Source organism: Bos grunniens, chromosome 9, assembly GCF_055505025.1.
Source record: "Bos grunniens cultivar Pamir isolate PY7600 chromosome 9, Bosgru_T2T1.0, whole genome shotgun sequence".
NCBI lineage: Eukaryota > Metazoa > Chordata > Mammalia > Artiodactyla > Bovidae > Bos > Bos grunniens.
The window spans coordinates 10,173,998-10,192,398 of record NC_141173.1 but is presented as its reverse complement, the minus strand read 5'-3'; the positions used below and the strand labels follow the sequence as shown (position 1 = coordinate 10,192,398).

The 18,401-nt window shown below is 40.3% G+C and overlaps 1 protein-coding gene across 2 annotated transcripts in view; it reads right to left on the bottom strand.

The window, feature by feature from the left end:
• The window catches only part of COL19A1 (collagen type XIX alpha 1 chain), a 440,957-nt gene that overhangs the window by 3,830 nt on the left and 418,726 nt on the right, over positions 1-18,401 (bottom strand). For both annotated transcript variants that reach the window (XM_086316743.1, XM_086316744.1), the window contains 2 exons: positions 18,272-18,338; positions 9,184-9,312 (listed from right to left, as the gene is read on the bottom strand). In XM_086316743.1, coding sequence (XP_086172869.1) covers positions 9,184-9,312; positions 18,272-18,338 — 196 coding nt within the window. The remainder of the gene's footprint in view (positions 1-9,183; positions 9,313-18,271; positions 18,339-18,401) is intronic.

The following is an 18,401-nucleotide window of genomic DNA, read 5'->3' as shown; positions in this document are numbered from 1 at the left end:
TGTGTCTGTCACAGTCATGGCTGGGTCTTGCAGCCAGCCAGCTAGGGGCAAATCCTGCCCATAAGTGCCCCCAACAGCAATCATGACCCAACTACAGCAGGAGGACGCATAAGTCCCACAGGGGATACCCCGGGAGCACTGCTCTAGAAAACAGGGGGCATCGTGCTCTTGGACGCCACAGGACACTTTCCATGTAAGGCCACTCTCTCAGACCAGGAGATGTAGCTGATAAACCTAATACAGAGAAACGAACACAGGAAGTTAGGCCAGCTGAGGAGATAAAGGAATACCTTCCTCATGAAAGAACAAGATAAACTTCAGAAAAAGAAGTTTTTCTTGAGAAAAATGGAGATAAGCAATTAACCAGATAAAAAGGTCAATGTAATAGTCATAAAGATGCTCACCAAACTTGGGAGAAGAATGGATGAACCCAAGGAGAACTTCAATGAAGAGATAGAAAGTATAAAGAAGAACCAGTTACAACTCAAGAATACAATAACTGAAATAAAAAATACTGTAGAGGGAATCCATAGCAGATTAGAGGATGCAGAAGAGTGAATCAGTGATTCAGAAGACAGGGTAGTGAAAATCACCCAGTCAGAGCAGGAAAAAAAAGAGTCAAAATCTGAGGACAACACAAAGCTTACTAATACTTACAATTTAAGGGCCCCAGGAGGAGAAGAGAGAGAAAGGGCCAGAAAGCCTACTTAAAGAAATAAAAGCTGAAAACTCCTCTAAGCTGGTGAAGGCGACAGGCCTCAAAGTCTAGGAAGCATGTGCATGTGAGCTAAATCACTTCAATTGTGCTTGGCTCTTTGTGACCCTATGCACTGTAGCCCACTAGGCTCCTCTGTCCATGGGATTCTCCAGGCAAGAATACTGGAGTCAGTTGCCGTGCCCTCCTCCAGGGGATCTTCCCGACCCAGGGACTGAACCCACGTCTCTTACGTCTCATGCATTGGCAGGCAGTTTCTTTACCACCAGTGCCACCTGGGAAGCCCCTAGTAACCACAGAGAGTCCTAAAGAAGATGAACCCAAAGTGATCCATACCAAGACATGTTATGATTAAAGATCTAGAGTTAAAGAATCTCAAAAGTAGTAAGGAAGGAAAAAACTACTTAAGTACAAGGAAACGCCCATAAAAATATCAGTTGATAGAAGAAATGGATAAATTCCTAGAAACACACTCTTTCAAGACTGAACCAAGAAGAAATGTTACTTGAATAGACCAATCACTATTAATGAAATTGAATCAGTAATTAAAAAAAAAAACTGCCACAAAGTTCAGGACGACACAGGTGAATTCTACAAAACATTTTATGAAGAGTTAACAATTTTCCTTCTCAAACTATTCCAAAAAACTGAAGAGGAAGAAACACTTCTAAACTCATTCTATGAGGCATTACTCTGGTACCAGAATGAGACAAGGAAGCCACAAGGAAAGAAAATTACAGATCAATATCCCCCAAAAAACATAGATGTGAAAACTGCAACAAAATATTAGTGAACTGAATATAACAAAATATTAAAAGGCTCGTACATCATGATTGAGTGGGATTTATTCCAGGGATACAAGGATGGTTCAATATCCACAAATCAATCAATGTGATCTTTACTGTTCTGTTTAGTTGCTCAGTTGTGTCTGACTCTTTGTGACCCCATGGACTGCAGCACGCCAGGCTTCCCTGTCCATCACCAACTCCTGGAGCTTGCTCAAACTGATGTCCATTGAGTCAGTGATGCTATCCAACAATCTCACCCTCTGTCATCCCTTTCTCTTCCTGCCTTCAATCTTTTCCAGCATCAGGGTCTTTTCCAATGAGTCAGCTCTTTGTATCAGGTGGCCAAAGTATTGGAGCTTCAGCTTCAGCATCAGTCCTTTCAATGAATATTCAGGACTGATTTCCTTTAGGATGGACTGATTGAATCTCCTTGCAGTCCAAGGGACTCTCAAGAGTCTTCTCCAACACCACAGTTCAAAAGCATCAATTCTTCGGCACTCAGTTTTCTTTATGGTCCAACTCACATCCATACATGACCACTGGAAAAACCATAGCTTTGACTAGATGGACCTTTGTAGGCAAAGTAATGTCTCTGCTTTGTAATATGCTGTCTAGGCTGGTCACAGCTTTTCATTCAAGGAGCAAGTGTGTTTTAATTTTATGGCTGCAGTCACCATCTGCAGAGATTCTGAAGCCCCCCAAAATAAAGTCTCTCACTGTTTCTATTGCTTCCCCATCTATTTGCCATGAAGTGATGGGACAAGATGCCATGATCTTAGTTTTCTGAATGTTAAGTTTTAAGCCAACTTTTTACTCTCCTCTTTCACTTTCATCAAGATGCTCTTTAGTTCCTCTTCACTTTCTGCCATAAGGGTGGTGTCCTCTGCATATCTGAGGTTATTGATATTTCTCCCGGCAATCTTGATTCCAGCTTGTGCTTCATCCAGCCTGGCATTTCACATGATGTACTCTGCATATAAGTTAAATAAGCAGGGTATCAATATATATCCTTAATGTATTCCTTTCCCAATTTGGAACCAATCCATTGTTTCATGTCCAGTTCTAACTGTTGCTTCTTAACCTGCATACAGATTTCTCAGGAGGCAGGTCGGGTGGTCTGATCTTCCAATCTCTTTCAGAATTTTCCAGTTTGTTGTGATCCACATAGTCAAAGGCTTTAGTGTAGTCAATAAAGCAGAAGTAGATGTTTCTCTGGAACTCTCTTGCTTTTTCTATGATCCAGTGGATGTTGGCAATTTGATCTCTGGTCCCTCTGCCTTTTCTAAATCCAGCTTGAACATTTGGAATTTCACGGTTCACATACTGTTGAAGCCTAGCTTGAAGAATTTTGGTTTTAGCTTGGAGAATCAATGTAGTACAAATGAATAAACAAAACTATGCAGAAAAAGACTCACAGATACCGGGGTCAAATTGGTGTTTGCCAGTGGTGAGTGGGAGTTCGGGGGAAATAGATGAAAGGGATTAAGAGAGTCAAATTTCCAGGAATATAATAAATAACTCATGGGAGTATAATATATAGCATAGGAAATATGGTCAATAACATTGTGATAACTTTTTATGGTGACAGGTGGTTACTAGACTTGTGGTGATTAATATATAATGTGTATAAAGATTGAATCAGTATACTGTACACCTGAAACAAATATAATATTGTATGGCAACTACTCTGTAATAAAATTAAAAAATTAAAACCAAAAAAACAAAAATAAGTAAGTGCTTTCTTATAAAACTCTTCCAAGAGGAAAGATCTGGAAAAATTTGCCTCTCTTAAATAAAAGAGGACCTCAGGAGACCTGAGGTATATGGGACATCAGCTGGATCATGCTTCCCAGGACTTCTTTGATCCTAATGTGGTACCTTCTTATTCACTCCTGGCAGCAGGAACAAATTAGGTCCTACAGTGAGGACCCAGGTGGGAATGAAGCACACCAGGGAGTGCTCCGCTCAGTGCACAACGGGAAGGCAATGATCAGAAACCCACAGGAGGTAAAAATCTAAAACTCTCTGGAAATGCCGTTGAATTTAAAAAGGTGTCAACAATTACCTCTCTTAGGAATTTAGGAAAAATGCAAGTGAGGTGACCCAACTCAGAATCACACTTTCTGTAGGAGGATCAGGGTGTTAAAGAGGGTGCACTAGTTTCATCATCAGAATCTCGGTAGGAGCAGTACTTCCCCATTCAAACTGGATTGTGAACTTCTAAAACAGTCATATTTAGTTTTACTGCACTTTGCATATACTGAATCTTTTACAAATTGAAGGTCTGTAGCAACTCTGTGTCAAAAAGTATTGGTGTTGTATTTAAAATTTTTCATGATTATTATATTTGTTATGGCTCTAGAAATGGGACAACAAAGTCTCAATGACAGCACATCTGTTTACAACATGGTTTACTGAGCATTTTAAGCCCACTGCTGAGACCTATCGCTCAGAAAAAAGATTCATTCCAAAATATTACTGCTCATTGACAATGTACCTGGTCACCCAGGAGACCTGTCAGAAACATACAACAAGATTCCTGTTATTTTCATGCAGTCCACAGACCAAGGAGTCATTTTGACTTTCAAGTCTCATTCTTTAGAAAATACATTCTGTAAGGCTATAGCTGCCATAGACAGTGATTTATCTGATGGATCTTGGGGAAAACAGAAAAACTTCCAGAAAAGATTCACGATCCTAGATGTAAAGAAGAACATTCACAATTCACAGGAAGAGGTCAAAGTATCAACATTAACAGGAATTTGGAAGAAGTTGATTTCAACCCTCATGGATGATGTGGAGGTGGTCAAGCCTTCAGTGGAGGAAGTAACTACAGGTGTAGTGGAAACAGTAAGAGAACTAGAATTAGAAGTGGAGCCTGAAGATAGGATTGAATTGCTGCAATTTCATGATGAAACTTGAATGGAAGAAGGGTTGCTTCTTATGGATGAGCAAAGAAAGTGATTTCTTGAGATAGGATTTACTCCTGGTAAAGATGCAGTGAAGCTTGCTGAAATGACAACAAAGGATTTAGAATAGTGCATAAACCTAGTTGATAAAACAGCAACAGAATTTTGAGAGGACTGATTCCAACTTCAAGTGTGGATAAAATGCTATCAAACAGCACTGCTGTTACAGAAAAATTGTTTGCGAAAAGAAGAGTCAGTTGATGCAGCAAAGTTCATCATTGGCTTATTTTAAGAAATTGCCACAGCCACCCCAACCTTCCACAACCTACAGTGGGTCCTACAGGAGGTAGGACCCTGATCACTTGGCAGCCACCAACACGGGCACAAGACTGTCCACCAGGAGGAAGATTACGAAGAACTAAAGGCTCAGAGGATGGTTAGCAGATTTCAGTAATGAAGTAACTTCTAATTAAAGTATACATGTTGTTTTTTTTAGATATAATACTATTGCATCCCCAACAGGCTACAGAATAGTACAAGCAGAACTTTCATATGCACTGAGAAACCAGAAAATTCACATGGCTTGATTCACCGACATGTCTACTTCTTGGTAATGGCCTGGAACCACCCCATAATATCTGCAGGGCATGCTTGAAGTCTCATGTCAATTTCTCATTGCTCTCCACATGCTCCAGCTTCTCTGGTAAGCCAAGAAAATTCTATAAAACCCCTTTAAATTTCTGTCCTTCCCTAAAGATAGCATATTCAAAAGCAAGAGACGTTACTTTGCCAACAAAGTTCCGTCTAGTCAAGGCTATGGTTTTTCCTGTGGTCATGTATGGATGTGAGAGTTGGACTGTGAAGAAGGCTGAGTGCCGAAGAATTGATGCTTTTGAACTGTGGTGTGGGAGAAGACTCTTGAGAGTCCCTTGGACTGCAAGGAGATCCAACCAGTCCATTCTGAAGGAGATCAGCCCTGGGATTTCTTTGGAAGGAATGATGCTAAAGCTGAAACTCCAGTACTTTGGCCACCTCATGCGAAGAGTTGACTCATTGGAAAAGACTCTGATGCTGGGAGGGACTGGGGGCAGGAGCAGAAGGGGACGACAGAGGATGAGATGGCTAGAGGGCATCACGGACTCAATGGACGTGAGTCTGGGTGAACTCCGGGAGTTGGTGATGGACAGGGAGGCCTGGCGTGCTGCGATTCATGGGGTCGCAAAGAGTCGGACACGACTGAGCAACTGAACTGAACTGAACTGAAAGATAATGAGACAATAAAAGTCTCATTCTATAGTGCATGTCTCAAACCAAACTATGTCATTTCAAATGAAAAAAAATTTTTTTTTTCCTGAAAAACACTGAAAAAAAAAATGTCCCTTTTAGAAATTTCTGAAGAGCCATCATCAGACAGAATTTGCGTGTGGGCAGAACACCTGGTGTCTCGCTCGGGCCCACCTTCTATTTCTTCTGTGTGGGTTTCTCACTTCAGCTTTTCCTCAGACTCAGTCACACTGTGTCAAGAAGAGGACTAATCAGCTGACAGTCTCTGAGCTTTCATGGTCTCTAAGGTAACAGTAGTTTTTATAATCATCCATCATGCAGAGGGTAACAGTTTTATATGCATATTTTTTTCCTTTTTGAGAAAACTTTTAAATTGAGCAGAGCAAAACTTTGAAGTTACACTCCTAACTGCATATTCTGAGTACTTCATATCTATTTATCTACCAGAGAAAAACCCTTCAGTTCCAGTCAGCTGTGGTGAGGCACCAAGAATTGACCAGTAATCCTTCTCTTTACTATAATAAGGTTTCCTGGTGTCTTTTGGCAGGATTATCAATACAGCATGACTATAGGCAAATATTTCTTAAAAACAAATCCTATAGTGCAAAGGTTTTTTTGGACTGCATTTCTGGAATGCAAAAGTAGGAAGTCAAGAAATACCTCGAGGAACAGGCAAATTTGGCCTTGGAGTATAAAACGAAGCAGGTCAAAGGTTAAAAGAGTTTTGCCAAGAGAACGCACTGGTCATAGCAAACACCCTCTTCCAACAACACAAGAGAAGACCAGATGGTCAATACTGAAATCAGATTGATTATATTCTTTGCAGCCAAAGATGGAGAAGCTCTATACAGTCAGCATAAACAAGACCAGGAGCTGACTGTAGCTCAGATCATGAACTCCTTATTGTGAAATTCAGACTTAAATTGAAGAAAGTAGGGAAAACCACTAGACCACACAGGTATGACCTAAATCAAATCCATTACGATTATATAGTGGAAATGACAAATAGATTCAAGGGACTAGATCTGATAGAGTGCCTGAAGAACTATGGACAGAGATTCATGACATTGTACAGTAGGCAGTGATCAAGATCATCCCCAAAAATAAGAAATGCAAAAAGGCAAAATGGTTGTCTGAGGAGGCCTTACAAATAGTCGTGAAAAGAAGAGAAGTGAAAGTCAAGGAGAAAAGGAAAGATATACCCATTTGAATGCAGAGTTCCAAAGAATAACAGGGAGAGATAAGAAAGCCTTCCTCAGTGATCAATGCAAAGAAATAAAGGAAAAAAATAGAATGGGAAAGACTAGAGATCTCTTCAAGAAAATCAGAGATACCAAGGGAATATTTCATGCAAAGATGAGCAAAATAAAGGACAGAAATGGTATGGACCTACCAGAAGCAGAAGATATTAAGAAAAGGTGGCAAAAATACACAGAGGAACTGTATAAAAAAGATCTTCATGACTCAGATAACCACGATGGTGTGATCACTCACCTAGAATCAGACATCCTGCAATGCAAAGTCAAGTGGGCCTTAGGAAGCACCACTACAAACAAAGCTAGTGGAGGTGATGGAATTCCAGGTGAGCTATTTCAAATCCTAAAAGATGATGCTGTGAAAGTGCTGCACTCAATATGCCAGCAAATTTGGAAAACTCAGCAGTGGCCACAGGACTGGAAAAGATCAGTTTCATTCCAATCCCAAAGAAAGGCAATGCCAAAGAATGCTCAAACTACCACACAATTGCACTCATCTAGCAAAGTAATGCCCAAAATTCTCCAAGCCAGGCTTCAACAGTTCATGAACTGTGAAATTCCAGATGTTCAAGCCGAATTTAGAAAAGGCAGAGGAACCAGAGATCAAATTGCCAACATCTCTTGGATCATGAAAAAAGCAAGAGAGTTCCAGAAAAACATCTACTTCACAAGAGAGTTCCAGAAAAACATCTACTTCTGTTTTATTGACTAGGCCAAAGCCTTTGACTGTGTGGATAACAAGAAACTGTGGAAAATTCTGAAAGAGATGGGAATACCAGACTACCTTACCTGCTTCCTGAGAAATATCTATGCAGGCCAAGAAGGAACAGTTAGAACCAGACATGGAACAACAGACTCATTCCAAATTGGGAAAGGAGTACATCAAGGCTGTATATTGTCACCCTGCTTATTTAACTTATATGCAGAGTACATCATATGAAAAGACAGACTGGATGAAGCACAAGCTGGAATCAAGATTGCTGGGAGAAATATCAATAACCTCAGATATACAGAGGACACCACCCTTATGGCAGAAAGTGAAGAAGAACTAAAGAGCCTCTTGATCAAAGTGAAAGAGGAGAGTGAAAAAGTTGGCTTAAAGCTCAACATTCAGAAAACTAAGATCATAGCGTCTGGTCCCATCACTTCATGGGAAATAGATGGGGAAACAATGGAAACAGTGGCTGACTTTATTTTTTTGGGCTCCAAAATCACTGAAGATGGTGACTGCAGCCATGAAATTAAAAGTTGGTTACTCCTTGGAAGGAAAGTTATGACCAACCTAGACAGCAGAGACATTACTTTGTCAACAAAGGTCCATCTAATCAAGGCTATGGTTTTTCCAGTAGTCATGTATGGATGTAAAAGTTGGAATATAAAGAAAGCTGAGCACAGAAGAATTGATGCTTTTGAACTGTGGTGTTGGAGAAGACTCTTGAGAGTCCCGTGAACAGCAAGGCGATCCAACCAGTCCATCCTAAAGGAGATCAGTCCTGGTGTTCACTGGAAGGACTGATGCTGAAGTTGAAACTCCAATTCTTTGGCCACCTGATGCGAAGAAATGACTCATTTGAAAAGACTCTGATTCTGGGAAAGATTGGTGGCAGGAGGAGAAGGGGACAATGGAGGATGAGATGGTTGGATGGCATCACTGACTCGATGGACATGAGTTTGAGTAAGCTCTGGGAGTTGGTGATGGACAAGGAAGCCTGGTGTGCTGCAGTCCATGGGGTTGCAGAGTCAGACATGACTGAGCAACTGAATTGAACTGAACTGAAACTTAGATACTGTGCAAATTTTGAGTAGACACCTGAGTTAATAATGATAAATAAGCACATATTATTGCTGTTATTATCATTGGAAGATTATTAAATACATTTAGATTAGCAGATGATCAGCTTTAAATTTGAATGAATAATAGTTAAAAATCTATTTCTGGCATGTCAAATATTAACAAGATATCCTATACTAAATGTATAGTACAAATTTATATAATATATACCAAATATGTTATATATAATCTATATACATATTTTATATGTATGAATACTTGTTTTTAATATGTATTCTGGAGAAGGAAATGGGGTTGCAAAGGAGTTGGATATGACTTAGTGAATAAACAACAAAAATTGTATATTAATATACATAACTTACGACTTAACAGTGATTAGCATGTTATAAATACTGAGAGTGAAATAGGTGGTAAACAGATATTGTCCTTGAAGACTTACCTTGGGGTCCAGGGTCTCCTGGAGGTCCAGGTAACCCATCCTTGCCTGGAGGCCCAGGCCTCCCATGAGCTTGAGCAGCCAGCATTGCTGCTGGGAGCTTGAGCTGGGATAGGAACACGGCCATCCTCTCTTCATTGATGAAAGGAAAAATAATACATCATGTTAGGGAAACACTTTTTATGTCAAAAGTTTTCAAATTTCTTTCTCATGAAATTCAACAAAAACTAACTTGGTTTTCAATTCACGTACATCTAGTTTACCAACTGGTCTGATTGCTAAGAGATTTTTTGATTGTTCAAGTAAAACAATTGTACAAGGTTGCTTCAACATGAAGACAGATAAGTTGTGACAATGAAAGGCTCTGAAGACCTTCAGTGATTCACAGATGTCGCTAACCTAGTGGGCAACATCCTAGAGTCTGATTAACCTCTGTGATGACTTGTGGAGAGAACTCAGGTTCGTATTAAAAAAATGATTGTTATAATAAATTTAAGCCTCTTTCCAGCAATGCTATGAATGTGCCTGTGGTAATTTAAAATATCCTGATAAGGTCTTTGACACTCCCTTCCAAGTGGAATTAGATGGAGCCTAATCCTTCTATTATGGAGTGTAGACTGGACTTCCTTTTACTTTTAATGAATAGGAAAAATGCAAGTTGGGAGACTAATTCATAAAGGCTTGTGACTTCCTGGCTGCGTTCTCTCTTAGCTTCTCATTCTGAGGGAAGCCAGCTGCCATATCCTGAGGACACGAACAGACCTACATAGGGGTGAACTGAAGCCATCTGCCAACAGCTACATGAGTGAGGCTGGACGTGGCTCTCCCAGCCCCAGCCAAGCCCTCAGGGGACGTCAGCTGGCACTCTGAACATAATTCATGACAGACTGAGTCAGAACCACACAACTAAGCAACTCTGGAAGTCCCCGACCCAGAAAAAATATGTGATGATAACCACTGTTGTTTTAAGCCACTGATGTTTTGAGAAACTTTCTTACGCAGCAATAGATAACTCACGTGGTAGGTGGCACTTTATAGCATTGAACAAAACTGCATTACTGGACTTCCCTGGTGGCACAGTGGATAAGAGCCCACCTGCCAATGTAGGGGACAGGGGTTCAGTCCCTGGTCTGAGAAGATTTCACAAGCTGTGGAGCAACTAAGCCTGTGCGCCACAACTGCTGAACCTGGGCTCTAGGCCTCTCGAGCCGCAGCTACTGGGCTCGCAAGCCACAGCGAACGAGCCCCTGTGTCGCAGCTACTGAAACCCACGAACCTAGAGCCTGGCAATGAGAAGCCCGAGCACTGCAGGAAGAGTAGCCCCTGCTCTCCGCAACTAGGGAGAGCCCACGGGCAGCAACCAAGACCCAGAGCAGCCACAAATCAACAAATACAGCAGTGTGCACAGGTCAGAAAGCCGCATCACTGACCAAGAGGTTTATTTGTTGAAAGGATGTCCATCATAGTGATTTCATAGCACTGTTTAATTTCTGCTACTGCTGCTGCTAAGTTGCTTCAGTCGTGTCTGACTCTGTGCGACCCCATAGACGGCAGCCCACCAGGCTCCCCAATCCCTGGGATTCTCCAGGCAAGAACACTGGAGTGGGTTGCCATTTCCTTCCCCAGTGCATGAAAGTGAAAAGTGAAAGTGAAGTTGCTCAGTCGTGTCCGACCTCAGCGACCCCATGGACTGCAGCCTCCCAGGCTCCTCCGCCCATGGGATTTTCCAGGCAAGAGTACTGGAGTGGGGTGCCATTGCCTTCTCTGGTTTAATTTCTAAGCTGGGCTAATTAATATTTTACTTTGTCAAAAACTAATGTATACTTTTAAAATAAAATGTCTTATGATACACCCTCATTCTTCTTCTTCTTCTTTTTTTTTTTCTGATTTGATTTCCAGTTAGTTCCATTATCCAGCCTAAGTCTCAATAGGAAGGATATCTCATTTGGCCAAAGGAACAAATACAGCATTGGTGCCGAGAAGCACGTGCCCAGGGAATGTCAACTGCAGACAGTGAAAACAGCAAAAAGCCTCTGTACATTTCTGTGAGCCTCAAGAAGATGCTGAAAAGGAGAACACACGAGTTGCAGGAAGCTGACAAGTTATTCAGAACATTTAAACATCTTTTGCCAGTGTTGAGTGATGTGACCTTTATGCACTGAATACATCCTAAATCTTCTCAAGGACACAGCACTGTCACCTGCCTACGTTCATCTACCAGGCTGCCTGTCATCGGGGGCCTAAACAGAGAGGCAAGGGAGGCAGTGAGGACTGTGCCCGAGTGCTGCCTCCAGAGAGCTTGGCTGGTGGGTCACGAGAGTATCCTCACAGGTGGAGTCAAACATCAAAACACTGCTGCTGCTGCTAAGTTGCTTCAGTCGTGTCCGACTCTGTTCGACCCCATAGATGGCAGCCCACCAGGCTCCCCCATCCCTAGGATTCTCCAAGCAAGAACACTGGAGTTGCCATTTCCTTTTCCAATGCATGAAAGTGAAAAGTGAAAGTGAAGTCGTGTCTGACTCTTAGCGACCCCAAGGATTGCAGCCCACCAGGCTCCTTTGTCCAAAGGATTTTCCAGGCAAGAGTACTGGAGTGGGGTGCCATTGCCTTCTCCTGATCAACTATATACTCCAATATAAAATAAAAAGCTAAATGTCAAGAAAAAAGTGGTTATACATTGTAGACTATTGGGATGTTAATAACTCTTAACATTTAAACAATTTGAAAAATGAGGAACTTCAAAAAAGATAAATTTGAAAATATAGAACAGTCTTATGGACTCTGTGGGAGAGGGAGAGGGTGGGAAGATTTGGGAGAATGGCAATGAAACATGTAAAATATCATGTAGGAAACGAGTTGCCAGTCCAGGTTCGATGCACTATGCTGGATGCTTGGGGCTGGTGCACTGGGACGGCCCAGAGGGATGGTATGGGGAGGGAGGAGGGAGGAGGGTTCAGGATGGGGAACACATGTATACCTGTGGTGGATTCATTTTGATATTTGGCAAAACTAATACAATTATGTAAAGTTTAAAAATAAAATAAAATTAGAAAAAAAAAAAAAAGAAAATATAAATAAGAATTTTCACTCTAAAATTCCTAAACAAGTCATATTATTAACTAAATTAAACATTCTCCATAAACAGGGCCTAACATTTTCTGTATTCAGTGCTCTTGTTGTGGGATCATGGAGACAGCTTGAGAGAGATGATCATTTCAGTAACAACTATTATCCATGTTTTTATAAGTCCCATGCACTATAATGATTATCTGCTGATAAGCTTTATTTTATGACTAGAAATCTGTCATATAATTATTCTCAGAATTATTTTTCTAATAATCAAGTCACAGTTATACTTATTATTAGAGAATTCTTGGTTATTAATATCACATAGACCATTGTTTAAATTTCACCTCAGAAGCATATTCAATATTTTACCACTATGTCATTGGGAAGATCCCCTGGAGAAGGGAACAGCTACCCACTCCAGTATTCTTGCGAGGAGAAATCCATGGACAGAGGAGCCTGCCAGGCTTATAGTTCATAGTGTCTCAGAGTCAGACGTGACTGAGTGACTAACACACTTACAAAGCTCATATTTAACAAATCTAATATGTACACAACTAGATTTAAAACAGAAGACTGGAGGAGGGCATGTCCTTGCTATGGCAAAAAGAAACAGTATTCTCTTCATGTATTTTCTTGAAAAAGCAAATTCAAATGATTTCATTTGTGAAACTAACCACAGTTTTTTGAAGATACAGCTAATAAGTATTAAGAAATGAATCTTTCATGTGAAAAACTCCAGAAAAGTGTTTTACTGATTACATTAGTGTTAATTTTGCAAGTAAGGACAAAATGACTGTAACACATTAGAATCCATAGCTGCCAGCTGGGAAAAACTAGGGCCAAATGATAGAGACCTGTAAAGAGGTACCTCCAGACTTTTCTCTAGACTTTTCCAGACTTTTCTCCAGACTTTTCACTCAGTGTAGATTCATTTGAACTTGAAAGATACTTTTCACTTAAACAGATATGTCTGTTTTATAAATTTTTGATAAAGAGCAAGCTACTCTTGAGAGTAACCTATTTTTCAATGGGCTTTCAATAAAAACTTGTTTGAAAAATGTAGGTCCATACACGGTTTAGGAAATAAAGCAAAATTATTTTCAAATAGAATTATTAAAGAAAAAGCCCCAACAAATGTGGAGTATTAGCTATACTTATCAAAAGAGTAATTACCCTACACTCCCATTCTGAAATCAAGAAGAAGCCAGAATGGAAACAGGACAGTGTCCACGGGACCAGAATCTCCAGTGAAGAGTTACCGACTGTGACGATGGGGACCAATGAGGGCTGATAGCTCGTCTCCAAAAGTGACACTAAGTCCCTGACTTTCCAGTAACGCTTTTCATTACCTTTCTACCTGGGGCATGTTTGGTTGGTGTGAATACATCTGTTTGAGTAACAGTATATAAAACAAATGCAATTAATATATATATAGTTTTGCAAATCATCCCATTAAATATAGATAGAATATATTTACATTAATTGTAAACTGAGTACTTTATAAAAATATGAAATTCAATGTTTACAGCTTGAAACTTTGCTTATTAGTTATTGTTTTGCACTTAAAAGATAGATATATACTTCAGTACAATTTTTCTTAATTTGAGACATACCTTTTTGAATGCCTTCAGTGTCTAAACAAAATATTCCTATCACTACTTTTTCCTCTTTAACATATGAATTGAATTTGCAAGTACTTTGTTTTTGGTGCTTTTAAATATTTTCAGCAATACAGTTTTTAAAAATTTTTTTAAATTAATTGATTTTAATTGGAGGCTAATTACTTTACAAGATTGTGGTGGCTTTTGCCATACATCGACATGAATCAGCCACGAGTGATATGTCCCCCCCCATCCTGAACACCCCTCCCAACTCCATCCCCACCCCATCCTGATGTATTTTTTTTTAATTTATAATTTTTTTTATTGAAGGATAATTGCTTTACAGAATTTTGCTGTTTTCTGTCAAACCTCAACATGAATCAGCCATAGGTATACATATATTCCCTCCCTTTTGAACCTCCCTCCCCTCTCCCGCTCCATCCCACCCCGCTAGGTTGATACAGAGCCCCTGTTTGAGTTTCCTGAGCCATATAGCAAATTCCTGTTGGCTATCTATTTTACATATGATAATATAAGTTTCCATGTTGACTCTTTCCATACATCTCACTCTCTCCTCCCCTCTCCCCATGTCCATAAGTATATTCTCTATGTCTGCTTCTCCACTGTTGTGTTCTAATACATATATACGGAATCTAGAAAAATGGTACTGAATGATTTATTTACAGGGCAACAATATTTTTTAAAATAATTACTTCTAGCTGTAAATTATCTAGCTTTAAGATACACTCAGTAACAGTCATTTAGCATAAGAGTAATTACTTCCTCTGAACCATACTCTAATGCTCTATAATTTTAAATAATACATTTCTGAGCCAGTAAATAAATTATAAAGACCTGTAATCTTAATTGTTTTTCCTCTGTTTTCACGGATCTTTGGTCAATAAACTGTTTTTGGCTACACTTTCTAATGAGGCAGGAAACTAAAGAGTCTGGATAGGAGCTTGCATAATGCAGACACACAGAGCCCATCTGCCAAGGCAAACCCACAGCAGTCACAGCAGTCATTCTAACAGATGAGACTGGGGCGGGCCTTCCTTGGAGAAAGGACTCGTTAAAATCAAGCAGACATGAATATTAATGTGGTGATAAAGTACATCAGACAGAGGTGGAAGGGACATTCAGACATCATCTAACCCATGGTCTACCTTCTATTTCACAGATAGAATTTGTAAACATTTTCAAAGAAAGATTCATCTTTTTCTCCTAAAGCCCATTCAAATGTTTAATTGCCCATTTTCTTGATAGAGCTTCAACTTATTTTCTTTTGTTACTCCATTATGGAAACAGAGACTAGTTACTGAGTGATTTCCCTTGGGAAATCAGTCATCAATTTGATAATATTGTTATGTCTTGGCCTTCAGGTTAAGTAACTTTTACTCATAGGCTTGGCAATCTGTTCCGTAAGTCACTTTTTGGTTCTACTATTCTGGGGCTTTCCATATATCTCTTAAATGTGGAAACCAAAATTATATACAGTTATCTCCTAATGAACAAAAATATCAGAAGAGCAATTTCCTTTCATATCCTAAGAATGATGTTCCAGTTTCATATTAACTGTTACTTCAGCAGCGTCATTTGGTGGCTTCGTGTTCGCTCAGGGGCTCATCATGACTCGAGGGTTGCTACTGCTACATCTAACTCTGGCTCCATCTAATCCTTTGTTCCCTTTGTTGCTTTGAAATGTTATTATGAGTAAAGACGGTAGATTGAACACATGTGTCTGCTTTAACTCGTTCTTATATCCCTACAAAAACAATAGTAAATTATTTTTAAAGGCATAAAAGCATGAGAATAGGAGAAAAATATTATGAAAGGAGATGAGGTTAAACTCTGGAAGCTCTCAGATGGTGGAGTGTGGATAACTTCGCAGACTCACAAAAACCAAATCTTTACACTGGAAGCTGAGGGACAGCCTGTGTCAAACCATAAAATCTTTAAAATATTCAGAATTGACTGCATGAGTTACATGTGGAAGTGAGAGTGAAGGAGGGGAACTGAAATGAGGGAGACTGGTTGGAAGCCTGTTTAGGAAATGGTCTTAAAATCCCTTTCTCTGCTTGTGCAGCTGGCTCACTGCCCCTTCCCAATTCCAGCCTGAAGGTTTATTATCTGAAGAGCATAAACAGACCATCTCTGCAAGGAAGACCGCAGACTGTGTTGAGACCCAGGCTTCCAGACTGAGAACAAGGAGAAGAGATGGAAGCTGCAATGCTTGGAGCTGAGGCCCCAGCAGGAGCCTCCTACCCTGCTCCCCAGATGGTAGCAGCCAGGCAGGTAATGCAAGTGTTTCTTCTGGGGAATCTGATCAGAACGAGACTGCATGACACTGAAGTTGAGGGTCCTTCAATTAAAAAAAAAAAACACCAACTAGACTACCTTCAATAAAGCTCATGGTTGGCAATCCCATCATTCACTCCTAATAGTCCATCAGTTTTTTCTAGAACCCATGCTTTTGTATGAGCAGATGGCCAAGGATGACTGGCACTGAGGAAACCCTCTAAGTTGTAATCAGCAGCATGAATTCATGACCATTGAAAAAACTGTTTTGTTTTTTTTTTCTATTTTGTCACTGAAGCGACCTAAGTCCCTGGGCTACTCTGCTCTCTCTCTAGTGCTCATGTGAAATACGATGATATTTACTGAAGTGCTGACATTTTGTTCTGTCTTACTAATTTCTGCTTAAAATAATCAGGCTTCCTGGAGAGAGTAACTCCATGCTGGCAGTGAAAGTCTTAAGATGAACTTGGGGTATCTTGTAATCTTACTCGCTGGAAAATTCAACAATGCATGTTTAGCTTAGCAAAGAAAGGATGCTGTGCAAAAGAAGCAGGAATCATGAACTGATGAGGATTTATTTTCTAAAGACAATTCCCACCTTATTAAGTTCATAGTTGAGGGGAATGATCTTGATTTTTGCAAATCATTTGACAAAATTATGTAATATCTTTGTAAATAAAGAAATATGGATTAGATTTTAAGACAACTATTTGGATTCAGAGCTTGCTAAAATAGATTAAATTGATGCTTTATGAATGGACAGGAGGAACTCAATGGTGTTCAGACCTAATCCTTTTAACTCAACATTTCTAACAAAAATTGTGACCTGCCTATGAAATTTAGAGATGACACAAAGTTATGAGAGTCAGGCAAATGCCCTACAACAAGACAAGATTCCAAAAGATATTTTCAGGTTGGAACAACGTATACACGAGAATCACTTGAAGTTGAGTAAAAATAGGCAAAAATCACACACATTTAAAAAATGAACACAAAGCATGAGAAACATTCAATTTTTTTAAAGTTTCTATAAGGTGGATGGAGGCTTGTTAGCTCACTTAAAAGTCAAAATGAACCAACAGTGTGATACAGATACTTTTTTTTTTAAGGAACACTATCTTAGGCTACATTATTGAAGTGTCTAAACCAGGGGTCAGAAAGCTTTCTTGGAGAAGGGTCACAAAGTAAATATTTGAGGCTTGGCAGGCTACACAGTCCCTGTCATATACTTAACCCTGCTGTCCAGCATGAAAGCGAGCAGAGAAAATACATAAAGAAAGGAGTGTGACTGCACTCCTATGACACTATTTATGGACACAGATTTGAATTTCTGATCACTTCGCATGTCATGAAATATTATTTTGATTTAAAAAAACATTTAGAAATGTATCCTCCTTCCACGGGCTTCCCAGGTGGCACTAATGGTAAAGAACCCGCCTGCCAACGCAGGAGACAAAAGAGACAAAGGTTTGATCCCTGGGTTGGGAAGATCCCTGCAGGAGATAATGGCAACCCACTCCTGGGAAATCCTATGGAGAGAGGAGCCTGGCAGGCTACAGTCTATAGGGTCGCAAAGAGTCGGACATGACTGAAGCGACTTAGCACGAAAGCAAACACATCCTTCCACCTGCCAAAAAGGTAAAAGCGCTTCTTAGCTTGTGGCTGTAACAGCAGCGAGAGGCAGGTAAGCAGGGCTGGTGGCTATGGTTCACTGAGCCTGGTCTAGATCCATACACTGTCCTCTGCTTGGTCACAATACCCCTGGGGAATGAGGGCCGTTCCTCCAGGGCGATGGCATGGGGGAACTGGACATGTTTGCTCCATGGAGGAGAAGATTAAGGAGGGGTGCTGTGGGTGCTCACTCAGGGGGCTGTCGTGTGAAGAGAAGGTCCTGTCCTTGTGGTGGCTACAGACCAGGAATAAGGAGAGAACCTACAGGGAGGCGAACTTAGCCCCATGTGAGTAAGAAGCTCCTATCTGAGCTGCCCCATCCTAGGACAGGCCACCTCTTAAGGCGGATGGTGCACAGCATCTTTGGACAAACATTGCTGGAGAGACTGTCAACAGCAAAGGGGGAGGAGGAAGCGGGGACAATGCAGAAATGGGTACTCCGCAAATCTCACCTTCAAAAATCCTCAGAACTTCTTGATTAATATACTTCTTTATTTCTTCAAATGAAACCACATCAGCCTAAAGAAGAGGAAGAAAAGGTCTGTTAATACAGAACCTAGCACAAATGAATAAAGAACAGAA